Below are 22,619 nucleotides of genomic sequence, written 5' to 3'. Positions count from 1 at the left end.
GCCTAAAAACCCATACATTTTTCCTGCCCCGCACCTGAAATGCAGCCTTCATGGCAGATAGTCGATCTCCCATTGCTCCTCCTGTAGGTTTAAAGGCCTCATAATTGCTCATCACACTGCCGCTGACCGCACGTTCCTGAAATAAAGCCACACCGTTCACTTGTTGTACTAAACACACGGGAGAGGAAACTAACTAGACTGAACTTATCCCTAAATTTCAGTAATCGTAAAAAGTGTGGGGCAAGGTACAATGGTGGTAATTACAACTAGGTAGAAAGACAAAAATCTATAGAGATGCACACCAACTTATATTCCAGTTCATCTCTTTAGGTTTTTGTTTCAGATTTTTTGCACTCTGCAAATAAGGGTCTGGCCTCCCTTTCTTTGAGCTTCCTTCTTTAACAACGTTTAACTGCAACTCTGAAAATGTGATACACACAATTAGATGTTCTACAGGTCAAAAAAAAAATCTACATTGGTTGCACGACATGGAAACTAATGGTCCGTATTAATGAACATCTTAATGATTAGCTAACACTAATCATTTAAAACGCAGCGTTTCTTCAGCAGCCAAACATTTTATCTCTAACCACCAGCGACCGGTTGCTTCATTCAAAGCTTTCGGTATTAAGAAGATTAATAGATCGGCACAAGGTGGTGATATTACAAGACGTTTGTTAACTTTGCGATTTTTAATTTTGGTTCCAGGGTCCCTGTCTGAATTTGCGCCACGAGATCATGTATCATTACTAATGTATATATACAATCACTTTCCATTACGTGTTTTTCTGGTGTAGATTTACAGATTTGCCTGCTTTTAAAATCTACATTTCCCTTGTTGTTTAATCTGTTCATTATTCATCACTTTTTTTGTATTCCATTGCCATTGATTGTTTGGAACATTTAGGGTTGCTGGGAATTTTTTTCCCACTAAGCTTTGACAAAGAACTCCGGATAGCAATCTAAAAGCGTTGCTTTTGACTTTTTTTCCTACCACCAATGTCTCTTTGCTATGTTTTAAGAATACTCCAATAACGAAAACTTTTTAACCTTCTCTTCCAGGAGCAGGAAGAACCCCCAATCTTTTTTTTTTTTTTTTTTTTTTTTAAGATTCTTCAGTCCCTGGACTTTAGAAAATCCGCAGCCTAAGACATCTTTAAGACCCATAATAGGTGTTATATGTAGTAGTGTATGTAGAAGAGTCTGCACTTACAGAGGTTTCTGCTCCAAGTCCAGGGCGTTCTCTGTAGCCCAGTCCACCACCACCTACATTCAGCTTTTTGCCTTTCCCAGCCTTAAATCGGGACTTCCGAAACCAAGAATTCTATAAAGGAAAGAAACCGCAAAAGTTACTAACCCAAAATGGGGCTGCAAACAATTACAAGCTTGGAGGTAAGGTTTATATGTGCAGACATTACCTGCATTGCCAGATCCAGCAAATCTTTGGAAACATATTGATTGGCACCTTCCAAATTCCTCACTAGATCCCCAGCAAAGTTACTGTCTTTTGTCGTTAACAGCGTATACGCCACACCCTTTTCTCCCGCTCTGCCCGTACGGCCAATGCGGTGAGTGTGAGTGTCGATATCGCGTGCCACGTCGTAGTTTATTACGGTTTTGATGGATGGAATATCCAGACCTCGGGCTGTCAACAAATGGTAATAATGGATATTGATACAGTGCTCATTATAGATTTGTGGAAGGAAAGGCCCGGAATAATACAACCATGAAATAGTGCCAATGTATTTATCCAATCAAGACTCAAAAACCTATGTTAAAGGGGTTTTCTGTTCTCTCACATAACATTGCAATGTATCTGAAAATATGTCTGATTTTTAAGAGTATCCTCCGGTCTTCATTTTGCCCTAAGTTCCATCCATAACCGTGTTCATGATGTCCCTGGGAAAAAAAAAAGATCACTTCCCTCCAAGTTTTATCATGCAGCAGGGTGTCAAAAAACAACAAATCCTTTTTCCGGGACTTGTTCCTCCAACCGTTCCGCTCTCTCCTGTCCACACAGTAAAATGCAAGGATTTCTTCCCACCTCAGGGAGCGCTGCAACAATGGACACATGCACACTACACACTGGCGTCCTGTGTGCGCGGCATACACTGCACTAGTGTAGTGGAAAGCAGTGACTGCGCTGTGATGACATTCACCAGGGACATGCTTGAATATTGAGCATGAATCAAGCCATGACCCCGGAGCAGTGTTGCAGCATCCCAGACGGGAAGTGGAACCATGATAAGCTAGAAGATCCTAGAACTACTCCACTTCAAGCCAGCTGTAAGTAGTATGGAAACTTCAAAAACTCTGGCTTGCAGATAGGATGGGAAGCAATTGCTTCATTATCTGCCTAGGTTACTTCAATAAAAAAAAAAAATAAAAAAAAAAATTGAGCTCTCTTAAGTACCTCTTTAACCATAGAGTTTCTTACCAGCAACATCTGTAGCAACTAGAATGGGAATATTCTTCTTTTTGAAGTCTGTAATAACCTTGTTCCTTTCACTCTGGTCCATGTCTCCATGAAGGAGACCTAATGGATGATCCTCTACACGCAAGTTGTTAGCGAGTTCTTCAGCATTAGCTTTTTTGGTGACAAACAGGATGACGCTCCCCGTGGATGTGAATTCTACAAGTCTGCGGGTTAGCCAGTTCCACTTATCTGGACCAGAGGTGAGAATTTCCACCACCTGAGTGATGTCCTCATTAGCCTGGAGATTAAAAAATAAAATGTAGGCAAACAAAACAACAGAATGGTATATACAGAAAGTGATAAAAAAGAAAAATATACACTGCTCAAAAAAATAAAGGGAACACTCAAATAACACATCCTAGATCTGAATGAATGAAATATTCTCATTGAATACTTTGTTCTGTACAAAGTTGAATGTACTGACAACAAAATCACACAAAAATCATCAATGGAAATCAAATTTATTAACCAATGGAGGCCTGGATTTGGAGTCACCCCCAAAATTAAAGTGGAAAAACACACTACAGGCTGATCCAACTTTGATGTAATGTCCTTAAAACAAGTCAAAATGAGGCTCAGTATTGTGTGTGGCCTCCACGTGCCTGTATGACCTCCCTACAACGCCTGGGCATGCTCCTGATGAGGTTGTGGATGGTCTCCTGTGGGATCTCCTCCCAGACCTGGACTAAAGCATCCGACAACTCCTGGACAGTCTGTGGTGCAAAGCGACATTGGTGGATGGAGCGAGACATGATGTCCCAGATGTGCTCAATCGGATTCAGGTCTGAGGAACGGGCGGGCCAGTCCATAGCTTCAATGCCTTCATCTTGCAGGAACTGCTGACACACTCCAGCCACATGAGGGCTGGCATGGTCCTGCATTAGGAAGAACCCAGGGCCAACCGCACCAGCATATGTTCTCACAAGGAGTCTGAGGATCTCCTCTCGGTACCTAATGGCAGTCAGGCTACCTCTGGCAAGCACATGGAGGGCTGTGCGGCCCTCCAAAGAAATGCCACCCCACACCATTACTAACCCACTGCCAAACCGGTCATGCTGAAGGATGCTGCAGGCAGCAGATCGCTCTCCACGGCGTCTCCAGACTCTGTCACGTCTGTCACATACAGGGCTCCAGTGTCGACTTTGCCAATCCTGGTGTTCTGTGGCAAATGCCAAGCGTCCTGCACGGTGTTGGGCTGTGAGAACAACCCCCATCTGTGGATGTCGGGCCCTCATACCACCCTCATGGAGTCGGTTTCTAACCGTTTGTGTAGACGCATGCACATTTGTGGCCTGCTGGAGGTCATTTTGCAGAGCTCTGGCAGTGCTCCTCCTGTTCCTCCTTGCACAAAGGCGGAGGTAACTGTTCTGCTGCTGGGTTGTTGCCCTCCTATGGCCCCCTCCACATCTCCTGGTATCGGCTCCATGCTCTGGACACTGTGCTGACAGACACAGCTACCCTTCTTGCCACAGCTCACACTGATGTGCCATCCTGGATGAACTGCACTACCTGAGCAACCTCTGTGGGTTGTACTGTAGACACTGCCTCATGCTACTGTACCTCTAGGGTGAGAGCAAAGGCAAAATGAAAAAGTGACCAAAACAACAGCCAAAAAGGATGAGAACAGAGAAATGGTCTGTGGTTACCACCTGCAGAACCACTCCTTTATAGGGGGTATCTTGCTAATTGCCGATCATTTCTACCACTTGTCTGTTCAATTTGCACAACAGCAGGATAAATTGATTCACAATCAGTGTTGCTTCATAACTGGACAGGTAGATTTCACAGAAGTGTTATTGACTTGGAGTTACATTATGTTGTTTAAGTGTTCCCTTTATTTTTTTGAGCAGTGTATGTTTGTTTAAGGTTGAATAGTAAAAGACAAGTTCTCACCTCTCCAATATCACCCTGGACAACACGGATGGGATCAATCAGAATATCCCTGGCCAGCTTTTCAATCTTCTTCCGGAATGTGGCACTGAAGAGCAAAGCTGGGTAGGAAAAGACATGGCAGGTTTAGGGTATGTGCACAAGCTCCGTATTTGCAGCAGACATTTCTAAGCCAAAAATGTGTCTCTTGACTGGAAAAACACTGCATAAAATAAGCTCGCTTTTTATGCGCATCCCCCCAACATAATTTGAAGTGAAAAGCGCTGCAAAAAAGCTGGAAGACAACTCCTTTATATGAGGCTCAGACACAAACTGAAACGGACTACTCTTCAGAGGCCCAGCGACTCTCGAGGATTTCTTCTTACACTACTTAGCTGGCCAACTTCGCTTTGCCTAATTCTGACCACCACCTTGTGCACTGAGTCTTCAGAGTCTATGGCGGGTCTTGGAGGCACAAGAGCAATACTCATGCTCCTTCTTCCCAATTCACAGACTTGTGGTTCAAGTGTGGAGAGCAACCAAAAAGATAAGATTTTTCAATTCAAGGACACAGTTTTCTAGTCCCCCTAATGGCATAACACTGTTCTTCCCAAATTGCTACATTCCCAAGATGCTCAGTTTTGGTCAAACTTAAAGACCAAGACACTGGCACAGGTATATATCCAGGACGTTTTGTTTCCTTTGATCAATGTCAACAGCTCTATCAAGTCCCCAGACATGCTTTCTTTAGGTATCTGCAATTAAGACATGCCCTAAATACCCAGTTGCCAGACATTGGAAATGCTCTCATATCCTCATGCCCACTGATTGGTATTCCAAGAAGCCAGGGACGCAAGGGGCCGATCTCATTTTTATACACCCAGTTACAAGCAGGAGGTGCTCCTCATCACCATTGTTGGTTGAGGCCAAATGGAGGACACCAATACCCTCCCTATCAGAGGCGGATTGGAGCGAGGACTTGACCTCCCCACAATATGTTTCACCAGCAATTAATAACAAGCTAGTCCAAATGTATATAGTCAATCAGTGCTGACTCCTACTCCTAGCAGGTTATATAAAATAGGTAGATCCACCACTGCAGGTTTTATACACCTGATGTGCTATTGTCCTAGTATTGCAGAGTTTTGGAAGGAGGTCAGTTATCCTCATGGAGATCATACATCCCCAGTACCACTCTGCCCTAAGGTGTGTTCATCAGGAATCCTTGATGAGGAGACTGGCTTCACTACCCTCGCACTCTTCCCAGGGAAACCGTTTTTGGCTTGCAAAGCTATCGTCATGAGATGGAGGCATAGAAGATCCTTGCAAATTTCACACTGGATCAATATGGTAAATACCGAAGCTTCCTATGAGAGGGTGGTATACAAAAGTAGACATTGTCCTCAAAAATTTGATATGGTATGGAAACCTTGGTTTGATTCACATTAGTCTCTGGTGATGGAGTATTCACTCATGATAAACTATGTGATATTTGGTGCCTGACATGGAGGCCTTACACTTTTAGTTAAGATATTAGACCTATGGTATATGATAAGGGCAGAGTTAGATTTGCCAGACAGTATTCATGAGCAATGAGAAATGCAGTTTGTCCTATGATGTAACCTTGTTAAGTTGTATACACTTCAATAATACAAGTAAAAAAACAAATAAAAAAAAACAAAAAACAAACCACACTGGACAAATTGCCATACTACAGATTTAATACGGCCTCAAGTCTGCAAGGAAAAAATATGCAACATTGTTCATGAGATTTCAGAAATCTCATTCACTTTGCTGGTACTGTAAAACAAAAAAACGCAACATGTGAACAAGCCCTAATAAAAAAGATAGAAGAAAGAAAAAGCTCTTTGTAAAATATAAAGAGTATTTTATACAATCCACTAAAACCATCAGACATGAAGGCCCTTTGTTCGCTTACTCTGTCGGTCCGGTCTCACGTGATTAGCGATAGATCGTACTTGGTATTCTGAAAGCAGAGAGAACATTTCAGTAGGTCGGGGATTACAAATCACTATATGAACATATAGGGCTCATGCAGACGTCCATGGATCTTGGTTCAGTCACGGATCGCAATGCACAGACTGGCCCCAGGTCTACTAACATGAGCATGAGAGCTTAATATATTTCTATCAGGCTGCCACGCTCAGGTTGTGGGGCCCGTGGCCAGTCCGTGTGTGGGGGGCCCGTGGCCAATCCGTGTGTATGGGTGGCGTGACCTTACCAAAACCCATGTCAAACATGCGGTCAGCTTCATCAAACACAAGGTAGGTGACTCTCTGTAGGTTAGTTGCCTTTTTCTTTACATGGTCAATAAGACGTCCCTGTTAAATAAAAATATAATTGTTTAGGTGTCAAAATTACACAGTTGCACTGAAAGTAGTATGACTTTGTGAATGATGTCTTAGCCATCTTGTGTGCCTGTCTCGTGGTTGCGGTAGGCGATAACCAACCAAGTCACTCACCGGTGTACAAACCACTATTTCTGCTCCTTCTTGCAGAGCTTTTGCCTGTTCCCACATACTGCCTCCTCCGTACACTGCCACAGAACGTAGATTGTAGGCCTTGCCAAATCGCTTACACTCACTGTGAATCTATCAGACAAGAACCACCATCATAGTCAATGAGTTAAAATGGAAAAAAAAACAAAAAAACGGAATGTAATCCTCATCCTCATTAATGACCAATAGTACTATGTAGGACTAGGCAGTACCTGCTGGCACAACTCGCGTGTGGGACATACTATGACAGCAATGGGCCCGTCTCCTGGCTGTAGCTCCTTCTGATCCATAATATGTACTAGTATAGGCCAGATAAATGCTGCCGTCTTACCACTTCCAGTTTTGGCAATGCCAATCATGTCTCGTCCACTAAGCGCCACTGGAACACCCTGGAGAAAGGAGCAAGACCGTATTAGGTAAAAGTAGAGGCCATTCAGAATATGGGATGTTTGCAGTGGCTTTACCTGGCACTGGATAGGTGTGGGCTGGGTGTATTCAGACTTCCTAATCTGGTGCATGAGCTGTTCATCAAATCCAAAGTGAGCAAAGCTGCTGGCAGGCCGTGGTGGGGCAGCTCCGGAGACCTGCATTTATTAGATACATTTACACTCCTGATCTCCGTGAAACATGATGATACATAGTAACATGGAGCCACATAACACTGATTGACTCACCCGCAGGTTCAGCTTATTTCTCAGATCCACAATCAGCTGAGGAGTCAGAGATGTGATTTCCTCATGTTCTTCATAGAAGTTCTTCTCAAAAGGAGCATATTCTATCTGTAAAAAGATCATAGCATAAGAAATGAAGAAGGTTGTGGAAGAAGTACCTAAGTCCACAGTAATCCTGCCCTTACCTCAGTATGGTCTATAGGAGGCAGAGGATCAATAATGCGTTTGGTGGATGAGGCGATAGGGTTACCATCACTGTCATACTCAAGGTTGTCTTCTTCCTCTTCAGGTTGGAGCCCAGCTGTTGGGTTCTCCGCCATGTACCGGAAATAGGCTTCCTATGGGAGAGAGAGAGAGAGAGACTCAGCAGACAAAACAATATATTTTGCATACAGAAAAATCTCATGCAATCACAAGGTCCGTAAAGCGGAGACAACGACCTGGTGGAATCTTATATCCTTCAATTAGGTTATTGTACAGATTGGTAATACAGCATTCATGGAGGAATATGGGCCAGGCACTGCTCATATTCGAGATCACAGTGCAATATTGAGGCATCGCCCAATTGCACATGAAGTCCCTAGTGCCCTGTAAGACTAAACTAGGACTGTGTATAAGGCTTTAAAACAGGGATAGGGAATTTCTGGCCCATGGGCCATAAACTTCCCTTCCTGTGGGTAGATTCCTGGGGATCTTAGTGCTTGGGCTGTCGGCCCCCGGCCTGTTAATTCTTCACTGCAAAACATTGTGGAGCTAGTGCCAGAACGCTTTTTGTGGGCAGCATTAGTGCGCTTTGAGCTCCCATCCATCTCTTATGATGTATACACAGCAGTCTCGGTGTCTCCTATGTGATGCATATACAGCAGTCTCGGTGTCTCCTATGTGATGTATACGCAGCAGTCTCGGTGTCTCCTATGTGATGTATATACACCGGACCTCCCAATGCTTGAGTTCTATAAACATTACATTGCAAACCAGGAAAAGCACTTGTGAATCGTAACATCATCATTACCACCAGAGAAGTAGTGCTAGCCATCACATTAGAGGTGAGTTAATTAAATGCATGAGCTAATCTAGCAGGATCATTTTTTTAAAAGACTAGGGGTCTGGTTGCTGGGACCCCCAGTGATGCCGAATACATAGCTCTGAAGCACCATTTTTAATGGAGCTGGAAGTCTGTCTTTTCCAGGATAAAAAAAAAAAAGGGGTCCATTTTGTGGACATAGCAACATGTCGTGTGTGTGATGCTGCAGGCTTCACACAAGAAGAAAAAATAGTGGACCCCATTTTGTAATCCTAGAAAAATCACCTAAATCTACATAAAAATGGATCAATTTAAATTAGGGGAGAAGCACCTATACAACTATACCAATACTTTCATATGTAAAAATGTGCTGAAAGGTTCCTTTTAAAGGGGTAATCTGACTCTTTTTATATCAAGAGGCGGGCAGGGCCGGTGATGTCATGTCTGCTGGAAGTGAGCAGAGCTGGATTACCAGCTTCAGGCCAGAATATGACCACATAACAAAGAGTGATAAATCAAATAAAAAAATAAATACACACTCCAAAAGTGAAATTGAAATGCTAAGAAAGAAAAGTCGATAGCTCGGCGGTACATTGATTTGGATGCAGAACCAGAAGTATGGCCATTTCTCAGCACGACAATTCCTGGCTGCATGACGCTCTTGCTACTGTGAGTGGCCTAAATGTGCTACCATGACCTGCAGCGTCTACGGACTTGTCTCCCATTGCGCACATCTGGGACGTCATTATCTATTTACAGCAATTGCAAAAAGAGCTGCCAGCAGCAGATCTTGACGATCAGCGTGGCAGAACATTGCTCAGACAACCATTACGAACCTCAATGATAACATGACAAGGTGGATAGGTGCCTGTCACTTATACTAAAAACTGAATAAATTGAGGAGGTTTTGAAAATTTTGCTTCCATTTTATAATCATCTGCACGTCAATGACATGTCTATCCATCCTGTGATTTCCATAATTCCACGACTTTTCCTCCTCGCTGGTGCAATTTCAATGTTGAGGAGGGTATTTACACACAAGGTACAACCTACTGATGATTGTTCCATTACACCACATAAGCAACCTCCAGAGATATTCAGAGAGAGAAACATATCTGTTAATGTAATACCACAAACCATTGGAAGTTAGGGATAATTGCCTTTCGGGGGAAATTTAAGGATGATCCTAAAATACCCTCTAACCTTTTCAGATGAACTTAATGTGACCTTCTCTAAACTTGTGACTGCACATGTCCAGCTGTTCAATATCTCAGTACTTTTTGTACAACTTGCTGTTCTCTAACAAGCAGCTTAATGGCAAAATTCACAACAGGTGTTTGATCCATGAATCGCCCAATAAGTTTCGGGGTTCAATGAGAATTGGTATTAAACAGTCCTCCTCATCATGCTGTTCACATATGGACATCATGAGACCCAAACGACACCTAACAATTGATGACCAGTACCTCGCCATTATTAGGCTTCAAGCAGGATGTTCTCACACAGAAATGGCCGCAGAGCTTAGAGTGTCATCAGCAGAGACACAGAGAGAGTGGAAGAGTCACAGAAAGGCAGAGAAGTGGACGTCCTTTGGCCATATTCCAAACGGATGATGAATGCAACACAACTCCAGGCACATGTATGGGAGGGTGAGTGGCATCCAAGTGTCATGTCAGACCATTCAAAACCCTTTACATCAGCGTGGTCTGCGTGCTAGACGGCCTGCATGGGTATCTGACCACACCACCAGGCACAGGGGTCATCATCTTGTATGGTCCAGGGAGTGAGGACCAGTGGGCCTTAGTGCTATCCACTGATGAAAGCCGATTCATACCGAGCAGAAATGATGGCGGTCAACAATGTTGGAAACGTGAAGGAGAGCGCTATGCATCAGCCACTGTGGTCACCGGACGAGCCTTTGGTGGTGGTGGTGGTGTTACAGTGTGGGCAGGTGTGTCTAGTCAGTACAGAGCTGCCCTACTCTTTATGAATGGCCCCTACTAATTGAATAACCTAATTAATCTAGTCATTGTGCATCTATAAGAACAACATAGGCCTAATTTCATCTTCATGGGCGATAATGCTCCAAGCTCATTGAGGTCGCATCATTGGGGAACGGCTGCTGGAGACTGGAGAACCTCACATGGAGCAGCCTGCACTTTCTCCAGACCTGAATCCTATAGAAACCCTGTGGGATCAGCTGAGTCGCCATGTAGAGGCTCGTAAGGCTGTGTGCCTACAATGCGGATTTAATGCGTTTCCGCGGTGGAAACACATTGAAATTGCTTGTTAAGATGTCTGCCATGTTTCCCAATGATAATCCGCATGTGCTGTCCACATGCTGCGGAAATTTACGCTGCGGATTATCATTGAGGAAAAATCCGCAGCACAACCATTTATTGTGCTATTTCGCGGTAAAATCGCTGCCATTGACATGCATTGAACCGCATAATATCAGCATGTATACATGCAGATGTTATGTGGTTCAATGCGCGGATGGTACCAGGGTCTGGAGAAGAGGAGACTCTCCTCCAGACCCGGGTACCATAGTACCTGCAAGTAAAAAGAGAATTATAAAGTAAAAAATAAAAAATATTCATACTCGCCTCTCCGGCGGCCCCCGGTCTCCTCCTGGCCGCGTCCTCTCTCCTCGGCGGCCCGCGGTGTACTGGCAGGACCTGAGGTGACATCATTTAGTCAGCTGATGGTCACGCGACCGCTGACTTCAGCGTTCAGGTGATGGTGACGTGACCATCAGCTGACTAAATGATGTCACCGCAGGTCCTGCCAGTACACCGCGCGGGCCGCCAAGGAGAGAGGACGCCGCCTGGAGCAGACAGGGGGCCGCCGGAGAGGTGTGCATGAATATTGTTATTTTTTACTTTAGAATTCTTTTTTTTTTTTTTTACCAATAGTGCAGTATTTTAAGCAGAAATCTCGGTCACACAATATAAATCTATGCTGGTTGCATGGATTTATATTGTGTGACCAACTTGTCAAGCCCTTTTCCAAGTGATGCTCAAAATCGCTTGGAAAAGCGCTTGAAAAAAACGCATGTAAAAACGCTTAAAAAATGCTTCTCCCTGGCAGAAAAAACGCATGTAAAATCTGCATGCGTTTTTTCTGCCAGGGAGAGGAGAAAACGCTCAGGAAATTTCTGCTTAAAATCTGCATCGTGGGCACATAGCCTAACTCTGTACCCCAGAACCTCAATGACCTGAGGGCCGCCCTTCAATAAGAGCGGGATGCCATGCCTCAGCAGTCAATAACTCCACTTGTGAATAGCATGAGACGCCGTTGTCAAGCTATAACTGATGCTTAAGGCCATATGACAAGTTATATAGACACTGACATTTGCTGGGGTATACCCACCACTGCTGTTGGCTTTTGTTTCCATAAATTGTTTGAGATGAGGAAATCATCATTGCATGCTTCTACATAAATGCCCTACTTTCATGATGAAATATTAAATGTGTGAACTTTTTACATTTTTCATCTGAAAGCCAAATATCCCTAACATTTTGTGAGTAATGTATTGACAATCATATAGGAAGGCGTTCATAGAAAGGACTGTGTAAGTATTAAGACTCACTGTCTAACAAAAGTAGTAACCAGCAATAGTAAAGCCATCTTAGTTTACGCAGACTGGCGTCTGTACATTAATATTACCAATGACTTTTGTACACAGCCTCTAGAAATGAGCCCTCTATACCAGAGCTGGGCAAACTGGGATGCGTTGGCCATATACAGCCCTCTTGCTGTTCCAGTCCGGAACAAGATAGCCGAAGGACTGAAACTCTGGCCCACGGGCCGCATCATGCCCTCACCTGCCGCTCGCTGTCCCCACTATCTGCATCATTGGGATGCAGACAACGGTGAACACACTGATGGGAGGACGGAGCTGCCGGCTCCATCTTCCACCAATTAGTGTCTGTGATTGTGCCAACAGATGTGATGACGTCACTTCACCAACTTCATCAGCTGTGCACTTTGGAGCATCAGTGCACAGGGGGAACGGGAGCATGTGTATGGTATGTTTGCATGTATGTAGGGCGCCAAGTGAGGGCTCACATTGTATATGTAGGGCGCCAAGTGAGGGCTCATACAACATATAGTGTGCGGGTTCATACGGTATATAGGGGGATGTCAGCATTCTTAATTCGGCTCAGTATTAAGTGATACAATTAATATAAAATTATATTAATATGTTAACGTTAATATTAATATTGAGCAGAATTAATTTCAGCTTATTGATTTGGCCCTCCACAACAGTACCGGTCCCTCATGTGGCCTTTCGAGAAAATGAAGTGCCCACCCGTGCTCTATACTATTTATTTGCGACACCTTCAAACCTACTTGCAATGAATGCTGTTTGGTCTGTTAGTTGCTTAAAAGGCTTAAAATGGTTACCTAGGAATAACAAAAGTTATTCTCAATAATATAATGATTAAAAATGCTTTTAAAAAGAAGCAACTTTGGAATTTACTTATTAAAAATCCTTTCTGTTCCCTACTCATTGCCTATGTACCGGCCAACAGTGCAGTCTATCAGTGGTGGCCAGTCTCCTATGCATAGAGTGCAGCACTTACAAACCCCTTGCTATAGAGGAAATAAGTGCTGCTCTGAAGCTGGATAGACCGCTTGATCTGGCCACCTTCACTGCCCCTCTGATACTGCAGAGGCAAACCTACCACTGTTTGCAGCACTGGAAAGTTCACAGTATGGGTCAATTATGCAACTATGTAAGAGGTGTGCTCCTGCTTGATTGACAGACCGTTCATACTAGCGGTATTGTTGCGCCGTTGGCCCTCTACAATGCTACTATATGAGACCGCTTTGCCTCTACAGCATTGCAGGAGCACAGGGAAACTAATGCTGGCTGGGATTGGGAGCTAACCATGAGCTCCAGCGTTCCTGGCCAGTTTCAGAGCAGTGCTCATAAGCTCAGTACGAAAAAACTTGAATAAGGTGCATATTCGTTAACCTAGTCAATTCTGTTCTTGACAATGGAGAGGCTTTTTAATAGGTAAATTGTAAAGTTTCTTGTTTTTACAAACACTTTGCAATGTTACTCATGAAAGAACATGGGAATAACACATTAAACATTAATGGCCTATCCAGTAGAATAAGGTGTCTATGATGCTTCAGCAAGCACCATGCCACCACCACTGCTTTCCCAGTCACTGCTAAAGAAAGGATCAGTACTTAAACACATACAATATGTATAGGCTACTGCTAGATGCCTAAACGAATCCTAAAACTCAGGCAGAAATTGGGACTTCACCCCGTGTACCAGTGAATTCATGTGGTTCCACGTGGCTGTGTGTCTAAATAGTGTGAATAGTGGTTAAGACCGTCCCGATTAGGGTCACCATGATGTGGTGGGATGGCTTTTGCATTTTTTGATCAAAATTATGTTAACCAAGTACCCTATATTATTTTCATGCACTATTGCAGTTTATTATTTACTGCAGTGTTTTTGCTTATTATGTTTCTTTGTTTTTATCTGTTTAGTGGCCAGTGTGAACAAGCACACCAACTTATATCCCAGTTCAGTTCTTTAGGCTTTTGTTTTTTTTACAGTTTGTTTGCACCCTGTGCATATAAAAGGCGTGCCCTGCCTTTTTTTTAGCCTGACATTATATTCACGTGATTCCACATGGCTGTGTGTCTACTAGCCGGGTTCAGTCCTTCCCAGCCATTATCCACAATCATGTCACTTGACAAAAGGTAAGGTTTTAATTTTAGAGGTTAGGACCGGCCCAATTAGGGTCACTGTGACGTGTTGGGATGGCTTTCGCATTTTTTTTTTTTTAATCGAAATGATAAAAATAACTACCGTTTTTTTTCAGACTGTAAGACGCACCTAGGTTTTAGAGGAACATATAAAAAAAAGTAAGCAAAAAATGTGGTAGTGATGCCCTGTTAAGGGGGAGGGGGTCTGCTGTTGATACTGTTATAGGGGTAATGTCCCCCAATTCTGTTAATATCCCCCCATCCTGGTATGTATGGTCCACCTCATTCCTCTTCCTAGTATGTATTGCACCCTTCATCGTGGTCTGTATGGCGCCCCCCTCTTCCTGGTCTGTATGGCGTCCCCCCCCCCTCACCCCTCTTCCTGGTCTGTATGGCGTCCCCCCCCCACCCTTCTTCCTGGTCTGTATAGCACCCCCCCCCACCCCTCTTCCTGGTCTGTATAGCACCCCCCCCCCCCACCCCTCTTCCTGGTCTGTATAGCACCCCCCCACCCCTCTTCCTGGTCTGTATAGCACCCCCCCCCCTCTTCCTGGTCTGTATGGCGCCCCCCCCCCTCTTCCTGGTCTGTATGGCGCCCCCCCCCACCCCTCTTCCTGGTCTGTATGGCGCCCCCCCCCCACCCCTCTTCCTGGTCTGTATGGCGCCCCCCCACCCCTCTTCCTGGTCTGTATGGCGCCCCCCCCCACCCCTCTTCCTGGTCTGTATGGCGCCCCCCCCCCACCCCTCTTCCTGGTCTGTATGGCGCCCCCCCCACCCCTCTTCCTGGTCTGTATGCCCCCCACCCCTCTTCCTGGTCTGTATGCCCCCCACCCCTCTTCCTGGTCTGTATGGCGCCCCCCCCCACCCCTCTTCCTGGTCTGTATGGCCCCCACCCCTCTTCCTGGTCTGTATGGCCCCCACCCCTCTTCCTGGTCTGTATGGCCCCCACCCCTCTTCCTGGTCTGTATGGCCCCCCCCCCCACCCCTCTTCCTGGTCTGTATGGCCCCCCCCCCACCCCTCTTCCTGGTCTGTATGGCCCCCCCCCCACCCCTCTTCCTGGTCTGTATGGCCCCCACCCCTCCCCTCTTCCTGGTCTGTATGGCGCCCCCCCCACCCCTCTTCCTGGTCTGTATGGCGCCCCCCCACCCCTCTTCCTGGTCTGTATGGCGCCCCCCCACCCCTCTTCCTGGTCTGTATGGCGCCCCCCCCACCCCTCTTCCTGGTCTGTATGGCGCCCCCCCCACCCCTCTTCCTGGTCTGTATGGCGCCCCCCCCCACCCCTCTTCCTGGTCTGTATGGCGCCCCCCCCCCACCCCTCTTCCTGGTCTGTATGGCGCCCCCCCCCCACCCCTCTTCCTGGTCTGTATGGCGCCCCCCCACACCCCTCTTCCTGGTCTGTATGGCGCCCCCCCCACCCCTCTTCCTGGTCTGTATGGCGCCCCCCCCCACCCCTCTTCCTGGTCTGTATGGCGCCCCCCCCCACCCCTCTTCCTGGTCTGTATGGCGCCCCCCCCACCCCTCTTCCTGGTCTGTATGGCGCCCCCCCCACCCCTCTTCCTGGTCTGTATGGCGCCCCCCCCACCCCTCTTCCTGGTCTGTATGGCGCCCCCCCCACCCCTCTTCCTGGTCTGTATGGCGCCCCCCCCACCCCTCTTCCTGGTCTGTATGGCGCCCCCCCCACCCCTCTTCCTGGTCTGTATGGCGCCCCCCCACCCCTCTTCCTGGTCTGTATGGCGCCTCCCACCCCTCTTCCTGGTCTGTATGGCGCCTCCCACCCCTCTTCCTGGTCTGTATGGCGCCTCCCACCCCTCTTCCTGGTCTGTATGCCCCCCACCCCTCTTCCTGGTCTGTATGCCCCCCACCCCTCTTCCTGGTCTGTATGGCGCCCCCCCCCACCCCTCTTCCTGGTCTGTATGGCCCCAACCCCTCTTCCTGGTCTGTATGGCACCCCCCCACCCCTCTTCCTGGTCTGTATGGCCCCCACCCCTCTTCCTGGTCTGTATGGCGCCCCCCCCACCCCTCTTCCTGGTCTGTATGGCCCCCACCCCTCTTCCTGGTCTGTATGGCCCCCACCCCTCTTCCTGGTCTGTATGGCCCCCACCCCTCTTCCTGGTCTGTATGGCGCCCCCCCCACCCCTCTTCCTGGTCTGTATGGCGCCTCCCACTCCTCTTCCTGGTCTGTATGGCGCCTCCCACCCCTCTTCCTGGTCTGTATGGCGCCTCCCACCCCTCTTCCTGGTCTGTATGGCGCCTCCCACCCCTCTTCCTGGTCTGTATGGCGACTCCCACCCCTCTTCCTGGTCTGTATGGCGCCTCCCACCCCTCTTCCTGGTCTGTATGGCGCCTCCCACCCCTCTTCCTGGTCTGCATGGCGCCTCCCACCCCTCTTCCTGGTCTGTATGGCGCCCCCCCCCCCCATCCCTCTTCCTGGTAGAGGAATTACGCCATACAGACCAGGAAGAGGGATGAAGGGTGCCATACATACCAGGAGCAGTGCTGCAGGTACAGTGTGTGCGCTATTAAGGAAAATGAATATTCACTGCTCCCCACGCCCATATTCATTTTCTTTAGTAGTGGGCACAGTGAAGGCTGCAGCAGGCGGCTGTTGAATCCTGTGCACCGCTCCTCTGCCGCTCCCCCCATAGCCCCCAGTATATATATCGGACTATAAGACGCATCCCCACTTTCCTCCAAAATTTTGGAGGAAAAAAGGGCGTCTTATAGTCCGAAAAATACAGTAAGTACCTTATATTATTTTCATGCACTATTGCTGTTTACTTATTTACTGCAGGGTATTTGCTTATTATGTTTCTATCTTTGTTTTTTTCTGTACCAGGGATGGTACAGAATTAGTGGTAGTGGGAATTGACACCAGAGCTGTGACATAGAAATTATGAAACAGACTATCCCCAGGGTTGAATTGCAGAAGTGGATGCACTCCAGTGAAATCAGGTTTTGTGCACAGAACGTCATGTAGCAGCCGCTACAGGAAAATGCTGGTTGCAGTATCTTTCACTTTATATTGCTAAGTATAAAGAGCAGGCGGTTTCTCAGCGGAAGTCGCCCGAGGAATGAACAGTTTGGAATCCCTGAAGTGGATAAAAGAAATGATAGAAGACAGAACATGTGCACAGTAATGTTGCTTGACATTGCTGTGCATTATGTTCATTTTCTTGAGCGCTTTTGCTGCACTTTTTCAGGAACACCATGTGCACAAACCCTCAGAATTCGTACAACCATTTTACTAACTGGGGCAGCAACTGCAGACATTTTTATGTATGCGTAACCATTCACATGGGTAGATTTTCGATACAGTCGCTTGCACTTCAATGATACTTACGTGATAAAATGGGCTTTTAATCTGAAAAGTGCACACAGAAAATACATGAAACTTTCTAAGACATTAGTCAATGTTTCATCAGTTCTTCTCCAGGTCATAAGCTGGTATCCAATCCATACAGCCACTTTTTTCTTAAAGGACCAGACATCCTGCATTGCTTGACTACTAGTTTCAGTATAACACAAAAGCAAAACCACAAACTTACCTGGTCATCTTCTTCCTCAATGTCATCCCTGATACCCCTGCAAGAAAAAAGAGGAAAAACAAACTTCCCTGCACTCAGTTCAGATACCAGCCATGTAAAAGCCTTAGAAATACTGCGGGGGGGATACATTCATGAACAAATGGGGTATGTGCTGCTGGAAAGAGGCCCTGAATGTTGTAAATGTACAGGTGAGCTTAATATGCGCTGCAGGGCTTAGTAGTATGTGGCTGTCAAGCAATGTAACCCACAATAATATCAATTTGCATCAGGAGGCTAATAGAGCAAACCTGATTGGTTGGTCTGGGTTATATCTTTGCACCATGTTATTATATTATTCCTCTGTCACAGGAACAGCATTAACTGAACACTCCAGATAAACTGATTCCTGCCAGCAAGAGGTTTAAAAGGGAACCTGTCATGTAAAAAAACACAACCTGCAGATACAGGGTTAACCTGCAGGTTAATAGTGTTCTAAAGCCGTGCGGCCGGGAGGAAGAGAACTTTATTCCTCTCGGCAGGCTTGGACTTTCAGTCGTAGGGGCGCGGCTTCAGTCACCGCTCAGTACATAGTGAGCGGCGGCCGTAACCACATACTAACACTGACTGACAGCCGGCTTAGCAGTGCATCAGTGTAGAGGCGGCTGTCAGTCAGTGCTGGGACGTGGTTACAGCCGCCGCTCACTATTTACTGAGCAGTGATTGGAGCCGCGCCCCTACAACTGAAAGCCCAAGGCTGTTAAGAGGAAAAAAAGTTAATTTCCTTCTGGTAGCTGGGCTTTCAGTGCGGCGGCCTCCTACCTTCAGAACACTATAAACTTGCAGATTAACCTCATATCTGCAGGTTTTTAGACATGACTAGGACCTTTAAGGGCCCGGTCATCTTCATAGGGTATTCCCTTTTTAACACATGCTCTGGGGGGATGCATCTCATACATAGTGAGAGGCTCGTCAGTGGGTTACGTGTGTGACAAGTCTACATCAATGTCACAGATGCTTGCGGGGATCAGGGAGAATCTCGACCAGGAGGTTTAAATAGGGCTTATGTTTAAACGGCAGCTTCCAAATACCTTGCATTCTTCTTCTCCTTGTCTTTTTCCTCGAGTTTTCGCATGTCCCGGGCAGCTTGATCCTGAGCACAACAGAAATAACTGATGATTCCCACACACACTGAACAATCTGGCCTTTCCCTTAAGGCAGGGGTGAAAAAACTTTCCAAAGGAAACATTCTCCAATAATCAACCCCGACGACCCCAATAAAAATAGTTATTAGTGGGTATTGCCTTCTGAGACAATTATATTGCTGGTTTCAGGAGGAAGATAGATGGTCCCTATACACCTGTGTGCAGTACAAAAAAAAAAAAAAAGAGATATTGAAAGAATCGAGTGTTTCCCTTCTCCCATAACATACCTCATGCATGGCTACTTCTCCTCAACTCCTTTTCCGTGCCAAGCTGGAGTCAGGACTCTGCTACTCTGCCAAATTATTTGGATCAGAAAGATGGAAGCAGAGTGCACCATTTTACCAATGACTGGTCTGGTGCTAATCGCCTCTCCTCCTCCTCTTCTCTGACATTGAAAATACATGTGAGCAGCCAACAGAAACTATGAAGAATATCTTTGGCCATATAGTGGGGAGGCTGCATAGAATGGCATCGCAGGCTGTACACCCCTGCTATAAGGGAAGGAGCGGTGACAGCGCTCCTATCATTAATAGGGCAATAAAAAACAATTCAATTCACCCACAGAAATGTAATACCAGAACAGAGTATAATAAAAAGGTATACAATTTTCCAAGATCCCTGCTTGCTATCATTCAATAGGATGTCATTGCTTATTACAAGGTGCTAAAAACCTATCCTGTCCCTGAGATGAAGATGCACTGCTTGTTAGAAGACAGAGCTCAGATACACTATTATCCACTAAGAAAAAAAGAAAAGTTCCTATAGACAGTAAGCAGACATTAATATATTAAGGGGTATCACCTCTACTTCTGCCATAAAGGCCTCTAGGGGATCTTCCTCACTATCCGAGTCTGTTTTGGTGCGAAACTGCTGCCTGGTTGGAGAATTCTCTGCTGGGATGTATGGCAGGTCTACATTACTGGAGTCTTCTTCCTCATCATCAAAGTATCTGTAGACAAGACAACAAACACAGGTTAAAAAAACAACTTCAGCTCCACAAACATATAAACCTTAGCCATGACCCCTGCTCCTCTGTGACAACCCCTCCTGATTGCACTGGCACATGTCCCTTTCTCTCTGATTTGTACTTACGCATTCTCCTCATCAAAGTTGGCCCTCTTAGATCCAATCTTGTAAAACGATGGCAGCTGGGAGCTATTGGCAGAGCCAAAGCCGGGAGCTGAACCCCGGAAAGCACTATGTGATGTCTGCGGGAGCTTTGGTTCTTCCTTTTTTCCTACAGAGATGGCAAATCCCCCAAAACCAAAGCCACGTTTGCCACTCGGTCCGCCCTTATTCCAGTTCATGGCTGCACTAAAAAAGAAAAAACAAACAAAGTTATGATAAAAGCTACAACATATGTCCTTGTGTAACAAGCTAAATGGTGACATGACAATCCGGTCTGTACATTTCTTCCTAATGTGTATGCGTCCCATCATCAGGACCTCTTCCAGTCAATGCATTGTGGCCCACAGTAAAGGGATTATTCACTAACGCCTTTCCTCCTCATCATGGAATACTACATCATAGGGAGGATGCAGCTGTATGGAGCAAGCTCAGGCGCGCAGCCCACTGCACACCGATCAGGTGCCCGCTGTGTTACAGTTAGCTCTGATCACTGCCGTGTAACCACTTAAATGCCAGTGCCAAACTCTCACCCCCCCCCAAAAAATGCAATACAAAGCAATCAAAATTTCACATGCACTTGCTAAATGGTAACACTAAACACTACCGTTCGGCTTGCTGAAAAACAAGTGTGCGCGTCACCTCAATGACGGAAAACTTAAAAAGTTAAAGTAAGAAAATGACGACAAAACAGAATTTTTATTAAAACTTCAGAATATTTGAACTCATTAATTTAAAAAAAAAAAATCTGTATGGCCGTATTATATTGACCTGTTGGATAAATTGCCAGGTAATTTTGACTGCATAATGAAACCTGGAAAGCTACACCCAAAAAACATTGACGGAATTGTGTGTTTTCATCTCAGTTGGATTATTTTTCAGTACATTATATGTGTATATCAAAACTACAACTCATCCAGCTAAAAAAGAAAAAAAATGAATCCCTCATATATCTACTCTGACAGAAAATAAAAAAAAAGTTCTGACTCTTGGATGGGAAAAAAAAAAAGAGGCAAACTAAAGCACATATTAAAACACTGTCATTAAGGGGTTAAAACTTGATGGTCCCCATCCTTAGAATAGTAGATCTGTGAGGGATCCAACTCTCAACAACGCTGATCAATTATAACAAGAGGGCAGCAGTACTGCTGTGAGCGCGGGGGGTCCCCTTTATCATTTACACTAATCTGTACAGCACGAGCAGCTTAATTTAATTTGCATATTTATTAGATCAGTGGGGGCCACTTCAATGGGGGCAAAACTGCAATATGAAGTACAGCAGTTACTAACTACGGCATTAAGCAATATGTACCTCCAGAAACAAACTGGTCACAGCTGATCGGCATGGCGTGCCAGAACCACAGCTGCCCACCTGGCTACTGAGTGCCGTTTCGTTTACAGAAGTAGAGAGCCCCCTTAGATTAAACAGGATCTGTCAAAATGCAAGCACTGTATACACCAGTCTGGACGGCCGCCGCCAGTGCCGCCGCATACACCAGCCTGGCCGCCGCCAGTGCCGCCGCATACACCAGCCTGGCCGCCGCCAGTGCCGCCGCATACACCAGCCTGGCCGCCGCCAGTGCCGCCGCATACACCAGCCTGGCCGCCGCCAGTGCCGCCGCATACACCAGCCTGGCCGCCGCCAGTGCCGCCGCATACACCAGCCTGGCCGCCGCCAGTGCCGCCGCATACACCAGCCTGGCCGCCGCCAGTGCCGCCGCATACACCAGCCTGGCCGCCGCCAGTGCCCCCGCATACACCAGCCTGGCCGCCGCCAGTGCCACCGCATACACCAGCCTGGCCGCCGCCAGTGCCACCGCATACACCAGCCTGGCCGCCGCCAGTGCCACCGCATACACCAGCCTGGCCGCCGCCAGTGCCACCGCATATACCAGTCTGGCCGCCGCCAGTGCCACCGCATATAGTGCCGCCGTATACACCAGTCTGGCCGCCAACAGTGCCACCGCATATACCAGTCTGGCCGCCACCAGTGCCACCGCATACACCAGTCTGATCAGCCTCGGGTGAGGTTTGCAGTGTGGAGGCCCAGTGTCCCAGCATTAGATAATGAACACCTCCTAATCAGCTGCCCATGAATGTGGTTTGATCCCTATAACTGCACTGACATTAGGTAGTTGCTATATTAGCAATTCTCTCATATATCAGAGTGGATTCTTCCTTTATGTAACCCCCAATCCTCTCAGCAGGGCCTGGGGAGCCTCCATTACGCCCCTCACTATTAGGCGCCCGGAGCCTGACATTAGATAACGTCTCCCTTCACCCTCCCTCTGTGATCACATTCCTCCGTGCTCCCATCCCATAATCCCCGCATTGCCATCACCTGTTCCTGCCCCGTTCTCCGCGCTGCAGATCACAGCTCAGCGCCGCCTGCCCACGTCACCAAGCAGCGGCCGGCGCATGCTAATGACGTCACCGCGCCAGCAATACGCCACACGGCACGCTGCCTGCGCC

At 46.7% G+C, this 22,619-nt stretch overlaps 1 protein-coding gene across 2 annotated transcripts in view; it reads right to left on the bottom strand.

Moving 5' to 3' along the window:
• Positions 1-22,619, bottom strand: part of DDX42 (DEAD-box helicase 42) — a 23,850-nt gene extending 1,231 nt beyond the window's left edge. Inside the window, exons 1-17 of one of the 2 annotated variants that reach the window (XM_073683096.1) lie at positions 22,489-22,619; positions 20,115-20,336; positions 19,824-19,971; positions 18,909-18,970; positions 17,842-17,878; positions 7,721-7,873; positions 7,539-7,643; positions 7,329-7,448; positions 7,077-7,253; positions 6,829-6,957; positions 6,588-6,687; positions 6,285-6,332; positions 4,370-4,467; positions 2,438-2,714; positions 1,419-1,645; positions 1,214-1,324; positions 35-136 (exon numbers count right to left, since the gene is read on the bottom strand). In XM_073683096.1, the coding sequence (XP_073539197.1) occupies positions 35-136; positions 1,214-1,324; positions 1,419-1,645; positions 2,438-2,714; positions 4,370-4,467; positions 6,285-6,332; positions 6,588-6,687; positions 6,829-6,957; positions 7,077-7,253; positions 7,329-7,448; positions 7,539-7,643; positions 7,721-7,873; positions 17,842-17,878; positions 18,909-18,970; positions 19,824-19,971; positions 20,115-20,329 (2,109 nt within the window). In that variant the 5' untranslated portion in view covers positions 20,330-20,336; positions 22,489-22,619. The remainder of the gene's footprint in view (positions 1-34; positions 137-1,213; positions 1,325-1,418; positions 1,646-2,437; positions 2,715-4,369; positions 4,468-6,284; positions 6,333-6,587; positions 6,688-6,828; positions 6,958-7,076; positions 7,254-7,328; positions 7,449-7,538; positions 7,644-7,720; positions 7,874-17,841; positions 17,879-18,908; positions 18,971-19,823; positions 19,972-20,114; positions 20,337-22,488) is intronic. The other variant, XM_073683097.1, reaches the window with a different exon arrangement.

The sequence above is a fragment of the Phyllobates terribilis genome, unplaced genomic scaffold (genome assembly GCF_046119375.1).
Source record: "Phyllobates terribilis strain yellow unplaced genomic scaffold, ASM4611937v1 Scaffold_5__5_contigs__length_657084704, whole genome shotgun sequence".
Lineage (NCBI taxonomy): Eukaryota > Metazoa > Chordata > Amphibia > Anura > Dendrobatidae > Phyllobates > Phyllobates terribilis.
Note: the sequence above shows the minus strand (reverse complement) of the source record. Positions and strands in the feature narration are given on the sequence as shown.